The 11,758-nt window shown below is 40.1% G+C and overlaps 1 protein-coding gene across 1 annotated transcript in view; it reads left to right on the top strand.

Annotated features, from left to right (window-relative positions):
- The first annotated feature begins 1,762 nt into the window (after positions 1-1,762).
- LOC117729368 (contactin-associated protein-like 4) overlaps positions 1,763-11,758 on the top strand; it is a 79,917-nt gene continuing 69,921 nt past the window's right edge. The window contains 2 exon segments of the mRNA XM_034530373.1: positions 1,763-1,792; positions 2,002-2,122. Of these exon segments, the coding sequence (XP_034386264.1) occupies positions 1,763-1,792; positions 2,002-2,122 (151 nt within the window).

The following is an 11,758-nucleotide window of genomic DNA, read 5'->3' as shown; positions in this document are numbered from 1 at the left end:
CTGTACCATGTTAGGTTCAGAGGGGTTTTTCCATTTTTAAAGATTAGTTTCTGTCTTGATTGGTATAGATGCTGTTTGTATTGATTAACCCTCACACTGGTTTGTCTTTTAGTACAATCTGAGACCACGATGAGACGGCCACAATACAAGTGCTTCTGCTTTCATTGTTTTGTTCCATGAAACGGATCACTTTTAAACAACTCTTAAATACTGAGGCAGTTTGACTCAAACATCCCATATTCAAAACGTAACAAGGCCTAGTGCGGGAAGATCACGTGATTGTTTGCATTGGTCAAGTGAGGCTTCATTTCGTCTGGATACTGGCTACTTTTGAGAGGTTGATAGATCAGTAATTGTGCTTCCGCATCAATGATTGAAGCTCCCCAGGAGTCATAACTGGATTATGGACCAGGCCAGCGGGGCAAGTGTCCCAGGGCTTCAGACTGCCAGGACGCCACCAAAAAACGTAAATGTTAGGGCCTAGCGCAAGCTCACTACTAGGCCTCTGGGTGATCATAACAGAAGGCCCAGACCAGCAAAGATGAATTACCCCGAAGCAGCTATTAAGACAGAGTCTTCAAGTACTAAACTTTGGAGGAAAATAACCACACACTTGCCGATGCATGTGATGTTTTGATTGATTTATGTGTAAAAACACAACAACATATATATGATTTGTCACATACGGTGGAACAAGTGTGTAATTACTGCTGGTGACGGGGACCTCGCCCCCCCCACAAATATAAAAATGGGAAATTTTATAAAACAGTCATGAAATTCCTCCAAAAGCTAAAGGAAGCTCTGTATTTAGTGTTAAACGGATTCCAAATCACACTGGATGGTCTGTGAACCCCACTTCCTCCCGGACTATAACGAAGCCAGTTTAAATTACAGCATCGCTGATACAGATTACAAATAAAACCAGTGTGTTACCACAGATGTACACATCTGGTTGTTTGTTGTCAGTCTAACAGGTGGATGATGATTTGAGTTGTATTGTCAATGTCATCAGAAAACCCCATCTACAACCCTCACCTGGTTGCCCCTAATGTTTGACTGAATATTTTGCCCTTGAGGTGAACAATCTATTTCTTTTGTATTGTACTTGGAATAAGACTCTCATCAAAGAGAAACTGCTGGCACGCGACCTTGATGGGAAACGGCGTGGATCAAAGGTTGATGACGCTCCACCGCTGTTTCTTCCTGCCCCACTGCTGTTTCTTCCTGATTAGAAGGTCAGTCCGGAGGTATTTGTGGAGGACTGACATTTGTGGGTGTTCAACTAACGTTGGCGCTGTCTTGTGCAGGCCTATGTGTGGTCCTGGGGGATTAAATAGACTTGATTGATTGATGAGCATTTTATTTTAAATTCAAGCTCTTACTCACTGAATATACTGTAAATTGGAAAAAAGCAGTGTGAGAGGAGATCAGAGGTAACACTTTTTTTTTTTTCATTGTCAAAAGGTGTCTTCCTTTGACTGAAGGTGCATTGCAGCTGTGAGGTATTTCTGTAAAATCCAGCCTTCTTGTCTCTCTTTTTTCCTCAGTTTTTTTTCTAAAGAGCTAATAATCTCTGACAATTTGTGAACGAATTGGACGAAATACAGTGTACTGGTACTTCTGACCTCTGTCAGGAATATATTAGTTGATATTTTTCAATAAAGCTTAATGTGCTTATTTCTTTGCTCATTTCAAATTAATGTTTGAAAAGTTACTTGTATAGTTTGAAAAGTTTATCCATATATGGATTAGCAAAGAGGCCATGGGCTGGGCTTCCCCTGCCAAGCCGGATGTAAAACGACTACAAAGCGACCCCAACTAGTCTGGATGCCTTGCTTCTGTCTAGGAGGGTCTGTGCCCAGGGACCCATTATCTCATAATCAATCCCTGGTCTCATGCAGATGTGAGTATTGCTCCGCTTTTAAATGGTTGAGATGACCCACAACTACATTCAGAGTTAGCAACTCGTCACATGCTCCCTCTGCGCTCCAGTGACATCAGTCCCAGTCCCAGTCCCTGTCCCAGTCCCGGTCCCAGTCCCGGTCCCAGTCCCAGTCCCAGTCCCAGTCCCACTGCATGATCTCAGAGTGGGAGGCGCTGGACTCGGACCTGCAACAGTCTCGTAAAAGCCCTCCCTCCCCTCTTGTCTTCGCTCCTTCTTTTCCCTTCTACTTGACAGAAGGGCATGCGATGTAAGAGCACCCTCCTCCTCCTCCCCCTCCTCCTCCTCCTCCTCCTCCTCCTCCTCCTCCTCCTCCTCCTCCTCCTCCTCCTCACTGGGTACCGGCCGGCCGCTCCACATTGTGGCAGCAGGGCTACTGCAGCGCATTGGAGCTGAAGGAGAGCAGAGAAGTGAAGTGGAGGAGGCGGAGGACAGTCTCGTGGGACAAACACTCTGCAGCATCCCGTCGCTTCAACATGTTTCTGGGGAGTAAAAGACTCGCTGGGATTACTGCGCTGGTCGCCTGGCTGCTGCTCGGCTCCCGTGGGACGGCTGAAGAAGGTGAGCGGCTCTGTGCGCGTGCTGCCGTGGAGTCAAACCCGCACACCCGCACTCTATTATTAAATTAAGACACCACTCGACTGCTATGAGGCGAGGTCATGTTTTTGGCTGCTTGATGACATGTGGATGCTGGTGAGACTCTAAACTGTCTCCGATATAAAGACAAAAAAGGAGCATTTTAAGAAGGAAAAAAGAAGATGAAAGTGTTTTTCTTCTTCTTGGTCTTGATATTAAGGCTAATGGCAGAGCGAACATTGGTCAAACATGCATACGAGCTACTTTTCATAAAACTATAATTAAATATGTCTCTATATTAGTTAATCAAGAGAATCCAAACCCGGCTGCAATTGTGGGATCATTTTCATTATTGATTAATCTGATGATTATATCTCCATTAATTTGTCGATTTGTCCTCATCTATAAAAATGTCCGTTTCCTAAAAAGTCCTGTTTTTGTTTGACTAGCAGTCCAAAACACCCAACGATCTTCACTTTACAATTATTTAAAAAGAGAAAACAGCACATCTTTACATTGCTGCCACTTTACTTTTGCTTTAAAATAAATTACTTCAAACATTATCAAACAGTTAATCTAATGATTTAAAGGACTGCTTGATTGTTTCAAGCTCTAGCCTTTTGCTAAAAAGAAATTTGCTTTCAATTTTTTTTGTAAACTCTCTCACCTTTTAAAAGAAAAACTTTTCCCAAATAAACAGCATGCTGCCTTGACTTCCCTCTTTGATGCTGCATGTGACAGTCAATGCTGATGTCTGCCGCAACTCGTTTCTCCAGCTTGGGAAGAAGCACTGTAGCTCGTGCAGTTCATTCTGTGAATTTGGCGAATTAAACAGTTTGCTGGGTTTGATCCGACCACCTCAGGGGTTTTGTTGTTGAGAGGGAACTCACGTCCTCAGTGGATTTATGGCCATCAAGTTTTAAGAAACATTGAATCCCACAAGTTGTGTTCTTATTTTAGCTTTTTTTCTCCATCCATTTGATGTTTCTTCATGAGAGAAAGGAGAAATTGTAGTTTTTTCTGTGGAGATGTGAGAGAGATGCACAGGATGCTGCTGCTGGCTCTTTGGCTTTACTCAGAACAGGTTTCCGAAAAGATCCTAAAAAGTGGGTTGTTGGGTAAAGGGATGATTTCGGAAAGGAAGTCATGGAAAAAAGTTGCTTCTTTGATAGTTGCTCGAGAAACCATATTTGAAGGAATGAGAGAATTTACCCTGCAACAAGTGTGAGAAAAAAAAGATCTCTGCTGTCCCCGAGTGCATGCTGATATTTACTTCTCTGAGGTTTAAAAAAATAGTTCCAGTCGCTGCATACTTACAGTCGTGGCCCACTACAATCTGATGACCTTCCTCCCCACTGTAATGCTGTACTCTCTTGGAAAGACGCTGTGCATGAGGGCAGCATTTAAGGTGACATTCCTGGAGGCAGATTGACAAAAAACATCACCAAGCTTTTTCACACACAGATTGGTGGTGCTGGGTGTGGAGGGTAGAAAAGAGGAATGCATGCATTAATAGGCAATTCATGTATAATGGGGGGAAACAATGTGTTTTGTTAGTGTGGAATACACACTAACCCAAATTGTGTGACATTGTCTGAGTAGGCTCAGACTCGACAATCTCAAAGCGACAACTCAAAAACCCAGAAATGTACTGCACCACTCACTCCACTGTGACTAATGCAGTTACAATGTGCAGCAAAACATATGAGTCATCCACTAAAAGACCCGTCTTCTGTCCAGATTATGCCTCCTAAGCAATGAAGGAGTGTCAGCTCAGTAAAGAACTATCATATCATTCATCCTGCTTTGCACATGAAGGACAGGAGGTTTCTGTCATTGTCACATTAATCATCATCAGCGATACTCTCGCTCTTTTCCAGTTACCAGAGTGCATGTCCCTTACTCTCTAACACTTGCTGTGTAGAGGTGAGAGTATCGGCAACTTCTTTTAAGCTCTTTCCCCCCCCCAGTGAGTTATAACTATCACTTTTTATGTGTGCAATTAACACTATATGAATAGCCTCCAGGAGTCTCATTTAAAATGTTCAGCATTATTCCCATATTTTAATTGTTTTTGTCTCTCTATGGGTGTGGCCATTCAAAATAGCTATACAGGATATTGATATCCAGCGATGTTGGATAACGTGTCCTACAAACTAAGAAAAAGTGAAGGCAAAAAAGCAGTTTTGAACAAGTTGAAGCCTGAGTTGAATTTCTCAAATGGAGATAATGGCACACATGTAGATGCTGTTTAACTACCACACAAGCTCCATGACAAATTACATGCCTTATTCCCAACCCTAACTTCCCTTCCCTAAACCGGATTGTAAACCTAAACCAAATTCACAGGCACGACACCACCCACAGCTGTTCATTTAGTGCTTCTTGTGATCTGCTGCTTCTGGTTACGGTTTGGTTAATAAAGGAGTAGTGTGAAGCACTTAAGAGTATCTATTGGCAGAAATGAAATATAATATTCATCACCTGTGTGTTTTCAGTAGTGTATTATCAACTGAATTGTTGTGTTTTGGTCCGATTAGGATGAGCCCCTCCTATCTACATGGGGAGTGGGTCCTCTTCTTGGCTCTAGTTCTGGCATTTTTTACATTTCCTGTAGGCCACTGTAGGCTTGGAAAGGGAGAGGTGAGTGGAGGGGTATTCAGCTGGTTGCAATCTGACCACTAGATGCCACTAAATCCCTCGCAGTGGTCCTTTTTAAATGTAGGCAACTAGAACTCTAAAGTTGAAAAGAAATCTTGTGTTCATGGTTAGAAGAAACCAGTGAGCCGCCAGTGTAAATGTCATATATTTATGTAAGCGCAGCCTTTCGCTCTGACCTCCTTCTCAGTTATTTGTGGCACTATAACAATCTCACACTGCTGCTGCCATGGCTAGTGTGAAAGATAATAAGTATTTGCATGACTGCAAGAGGTCACTTATCATGACATTTGTCTGGTGAGGATAGTCAACTAATCATTATACCGTGCATCATCTTTATCATCAGCATCACCAAATATGTGAGAACAATCTGTACCTGCTTCCTCCCCTTACTTCAAATTTAGATGTCTCACATAATGACATACTCTTCTTAGTTTTGGTTCATTTTGCAATCGCCATCACCAGTACGCAAGTTGTGTAAAAGGTCTCGTTTCTGTTGCATTTCTCTGAAACCTAACAGAACACACAGTTTTGTCCGGTAACGGCAGCAGGGTGTCTTCAGGAGAGTAGATCTCTCAGATGGCCGACAGGAGGTGTGTTTGATATTTAACATAAGTTACTGTTATTTTCTCAGACTGCTATAAATTCATCTCCTCCAGTCCACCGCCAGACAGAGAATAAGATGGTAAAAAAAATAGACTGTGAGAGAAGTTGATTTAAATTTGGGCCCAGCTCCCTGTTTCATATGCGAACAGCCATGTCTCATCAGAATGTATTACTTTTCAATGAGCTGGTGGTTTGCACTGAGAGAACATAAACCTCTGAATACAATCCATTTGGTGTGAATGTGCGAGACCTTTTCTCTGCAAAACCCCGCTGTTCTTATTGCTTCATGAGGTGGCGGAGTCATATAGAGAACCACCAAAGAGCAAAGTAGTGGAGGATAAATCTCCCCTTACTTTTCTTCTATGGCATCGTTTATGAAAATGTATTCAGTCAAAGTGGAGTCATGAAGAGGTCCTGATTACGTCAAGGTTACATAAAGGTGGTAGCGGCTGGTAGTGTGAGCCTGGAGCTTTCAGTCATGACTGTAGATTTATTAATCCAGGGACAAGTAGTTTAGCGATAAAAGTGACAGAGAACTGCAGTCCATCCATCTGCTTTTGTGACCTGAGGGATTTTGAGTTTGCCCAAGGCCGACTCCCCAGTGGATCTCTGCCTCCCTAAAAACAGACCCATTCATCAAATGGCCCTGTCATTATCTCAGATGACTTGTTATTGGTCCAAGAATCAGCCACATTCAGCTGAGGTCAGGATTCACTGTCTGAAGCAGGAGCAGCGTAGAAACTGTGGGCATCAGCTATTAGCCAAAACACACTGTGTTAATGATGAGTGGCATGCTGATTTACTGTGAAGTCATCAACCTAAAAACGAGGCTGGTGAGTGAGTCTTTTCTCTCAGTCAGGAAATTAAATATTTCTCTAGTTTTTAGATTAGAAAACCAGTGCTTGAAGAAGTATTCAGTGTTGCCTGAGTTATGTCATTTCATTTTATTATTGTGGGATGGATTATGATCTATGTTGCATTGCAACACTTTTTATAGCTTTATTTGTTAAATATTAACACTATTTGTCAGATTAAATAGTAGCAAGTACAATATTTCTCTCTGAAATGTAGTGCAGTAAGTATAAAGTAAGCTATAGATAAGAACAGAACTACAAAACTGTTCTGAAACAAAATGAAACATTAAAATAAATATCTCTTGTGTTCTATACAATATCTCCATTCAGAAGAACTCATTTTGATCAACAACGTGTTGATTCCAAATTAATATTTTTCCTTACACCTGTGCATATTTCCATATCAGTATGTTTATTTAACCATGGCAACCCTGGGAGGAAAGACAAAGAAAAGCTACATGCCGTTTGATGGACAGGTGTGATGATGTGCTTAGCAACAAGGTTTTATATGGTTTTACTTTGAAAAAGTCTGATTTCAAACCTGCATTCATTTTCTAATTTTCTTTGGCCACTAGGGGACAGTAGGGCTTACAACAAACACAATGACATAACACCTATACATTTGGTAATGGAAAAGAGTTTAATATTATAATGATATAATACAAAATATTGATTATAACCACTTTAAACTACTCAATAATTATAATATTTACTTAAATACTAACATTGTAGGCCAAATCACGTAAGGAGTCACTTAAGGAATTAAATTAATAATGTGCTATGTATTCCAAGTTCTTAGGCCTGCTATATTTATAATAACAAAGGTAACCTGCCCTGATTATTGGGGTTTGTAGGGGTTATCAAACTGGTTTGGAAAGTCTCATATCCTAAAGAGTTTTAGGATTATTAAGTTAATTATTACGGAAACGGGAGGTAGCTGGGGAACAACTTAACATTTGACATTAAACAAAAAGAGAGAAAGAATTTAAAAGACACTATACTTATATTAGTGCGATGGGACAAAGAAAGAGAAGAGGGAAAAGCCGGGCCGGAGTAGAAGAAGGAGTGAAAAAAGAGAGAGAAGTGGAGGAGTTTGGTTCAGTGCCCTGCGTGGACATTCATTGTAGTTGCCCTCCGTCTTAAAGCTGTGCAGTGACACTCCCAACTCCTTCTCTCATTTCACCCATCAGTGGGTTTTCTTTGTGTGTGTGTGTGTGTGTGTGTGCGTGTGTGTGCGTGTGTGTGCGTGTGTGTGCGTGTGTGTGCGTGTGTGTGTGTGTGCGTGTGTGTGCGATGTTAGATTAATTCGCCTGACTCCCCTCACCTCACCTTCACAGAGCTGCAGCTCTGTTGTGCACAGCAACACAAGTTGCAATAAAATCCTGTTCTTCTGTATGACAAACTTACTTTCCTGCCAGTGGGATTACATTACTGTAACATGGGTTTTCAATGCAATTACCTTTTTTATTTGAAGGAACATCTTGATTATGTGCTCCATTGATCTGGATCTGTGAGCAGGACTACATTCATGGGAAATGTATCAATAATCACATTATTTTATGTACTTTCAAAGACAAATGGCCAGTCAGGATGGGAACATTGTGTGTCATATTTCAATAATGAGGTTCCACGTATTGAGTAAACCGATAACAAAGCAAAGTAGGACATTGCAGAACATGTTAATACCCTTCATGTGCCTCTAACATACTTTGAGCTATTCTCCTTTCTGTAGTTTATCTATTAGCTTTTATTGGGAATGACTTCTGAAAATTGCCTCGATAGCACCAAATATAAACATCAAGGTCTCTAATACACAAGTTATGTCTCTTAACCACAATCTGCCAAAATAAGATCCAAGTTGTCATAAACCTTTGTGTGTGTGTGTGTGTGTGTGTGTGTGTAGCAGCAAGCCATGAGCTACTTAAAGAATGTCTTGGCATCCTCCCTCATTGCTATTTCTATCTCAATCCATTAAACAGCAAATTGACATCAGATTAACTATAAATACAGTTCATAATTACTTAACCTGCTGCTTTCACCTTCCTCCTTTCCGATTCAATGACAGCCTATATATGTGTTGGAGTGCAGTGGCACAGTGGGAGCGGGCCATGTAAGTGCCTCTTGAAATACACTAAGTAGTAATTATAACCATCAGGACTCTTATTCATGTCCTGATTATTTTCAGACTTAACAAAAGTTATATGATGGCCGAATGCATCTTCTGCTCGACTCAAACTGGACACCATCAAATTAATACTCCTGGATCTTATTGCTGTATCACCCCATTCAACATTTTACATCAGAGTTTAAACATTTCTATTTTAAGTCCAGTTATGTATGACCAACCAGAATGATAGCTTAACCTCAAAAAGATGACCCAAGTTGTAAAATAAACCTTGAATTATCCTTTTTTACAAGCTTTTATCAGTGAAAGCCTATTATTAAAAATTTGGTAGAGAGGTCTTGAGGACCAGCAAAAGTCAAGAACATGTCCTGGAGACAAAGTATTTTAATGTACAAAACAGAAGTATTCATATTCTATTGTTCTGAGACGATGTCCATTTCACTTAATATGTCTCTTCTTAAACCAGCTGAGGATTTGTAGATTTGTATCGTTGAATGAATTATTATGCAAACGTTGCCCAACATAACTATGAGGGCCTGTATGTTCCATTTTACCCAGTAACAAAGTAACTACCAGGAATATTGAATGGTTTGTTTTTGTGTGTAGATAATATAATAAGTTATCATTTTCTGTACTTAGTTTCTTGCTGTATATTTTTATTTGGCTGCTAATATACATCCACATGTTAAATGTTTAAAGATGAAGCAGGAAAAAAGTAATTTAGATTTGTAGGTATTAAAAAATACATTTACATGCTTTATAAAAGTCTTAAAGAAGTATTTGCTCGCATTGGGTGAATGTCCTCCCAAGAAAAATAAAAGCATCAGTAGTTTCAGTGCCCCAAAAAAATTGCTTACTTGCTTACTTTCAAGTGACAAACCCCTCTAGCTGCCGTACTGATTACAACCCAATGGCAAAGATGGAGTAGCATGCGGAGGGAGCAGGCCGGGGTGGGTGGAATGGTCAAAACAACAAACACCCTGCTGACCAGCTCCTGTTTCCCACAAAAGTCAATAACAAAAATCCACTAACCTTAAAATACTTGCTATAACTCAAACTGTGATTATGTGTAATTCTGGTGAAATTTACTGACACTGTCTTTCAAAATATATGCAGCTCAAGGTTTAAGGGACAAACGTTTGGTTTCTTTCAGAAAAGAAGGCTTGATTATTAAAAAATACATATTAAGTGCTGGAGGCAAACAAGTATTATCATTTGTAGAGTTTTTTTGTGTGTAAATAAAATGACTTAATGAGAGTAGGAAAAGAGAAACATGCCATTTAAGTTCTTGTCCCTATTTTAAAATTCAAATATGATCCATTAATGAAAGTCTCATCACATCTCCTCCGGAGTCCATTAGTAGAAGTGATGTAACTTGTAGCAGCTCTACCAAATCTGCATAAGACTGACATATTTCATTGTCAATGGTTTTTTAATCTCCCTTCTCATTACTGATATGTTCTGCATACATTTATTTATTTGTTTGTCTCAGCAATCTGCATGTGTGCTAAAGTGTTAAACCTCGCCGACTCCTGATAAATGTTTTAATTGCTACTTTTTTGCAGTGCAGATTTCTTTTGATCATTAAATTCTGCTGATTAGGTCTGCCTCCCATGGAGCCACATATTAATGCAGTGAGCACGGAACAAATTACAGCATTGCTTTCATACCATTTCAAAGAGAAACAGTTAATTAATTATGTTTCAGTGAGCAGTTTATTTGCAAGTGTACTATAAATGTAACGTGATTTTATTTGTATCTTTTAATATAAAACAGGGGAGGTCTAAGATGGTGAGAGTAGAACGAGTGGACTTAGGGGCCTGCCGGGTGTGTTGGCCCCCGACAGACAGATGGAGGAATGAGCAACAACCTTTCCTCTCATTGTTAGCACTCAGTCCGGCAGCAGAGCGTCTCAGGAAGCTGTCGGTTCCAGTCTGCAGGATTCACATCAGCCAAACTGTACGCTTTACCAGGCTCACTATTAGTTTGACACAATTCTGGATCACTTAACAAAATATTTTGAAGTGACACCTCACAACTCGGTAAGAAAGTCACAAACTGGGTTACTAAGTAAAGTTGATTTACTTATGAAGGCTTTTGGAAATTGGCTATCTATCACAACTGACCTGTTGTATGACGTTGGCATAACTTTGAGTAGCAGTTACCTTAAAACAAAAAAAAGACTCTTTTACTCATTGTCAGAAAGGATGTCATCTTGAGTAGATATTCTGACTTTTAATATATCTAAGTATCAACCCTCTTTTTTCTTTCTGGTCCTGTCCTTTGCCCTTCTTTTCTATTTTTTAGATACATGTTTGACTAGACAGCATGTAACGGTCTAATAATAAGCTCCTATTGATAAACATAAACAGACGTGTGATTCCAAGTTCGAAAGGGTATGTTTTCTGTTTCGAGTTTACATTTTCTTTTGAGAAATACTTTTTTTTCTAAGTTAGAAGAGTTGCTTTGAGGTTTATGCTCTTGTGTGCATCTTCAGTTCCCGTCATCGTATCTTCAGTCACACGATATATAATGCAGAAAAACCTTTGTCTGCTGGTACTTCCTTGTTAAAGAGGTGACAAGAATGTAAACAAACAAGCACAGCTGTTTTCCACTTGATGATTGCTGTTACATGCTGCTCACCGTGATCAACAAGTCAACACTAAGACACAACTCTCTAACCTTTAGTTTGTTGAAGTGATGGATGGTACTCATCAGTATTCATCTCTGGATCTGCTGTCTCTCTCGGCACTCAGTTATTTCACGAGAATGGTAAACTGGATGATATACTGCAGATAGATGGCCTTTCTGTCTCTGCATTTGTCTCTTTCTCCTATAATCGTGTGCCTCAAGCACAAAAACACAGCAGCTGCATCCCGGCGTTGTCATTTGACTTGCTTCATGGTGGAGATCCACGGAGTATATCAAATAAAATTGCCGCCTTTCTGAAGAGTTGAAATACTGAACGATAGACCCGTTTTTTAAACCAGCATAACT

Source organism: Cyclopterus lumpus, chromosome 4 (genome assembly GCF_009769545.1).
Source record: "Cyclopterus lumpus isolate fCycLum1 chromosome 4, fCycLum1.pri, whole genome shotgun sequence".
NCBI classification, from domain to species: domain Eukaryota; kingdom Metazoa; phylum Chordata; class Actinopteri; order Perciformes; family Cyclopteridae; genus Cyclopterus; species Cyclopterus lumpus.
The sequence above is the reverse complement of the archived record's forward strand: the minus strand, read 5'-3'. Positions and strand labels throughout refer to the sequence as shown.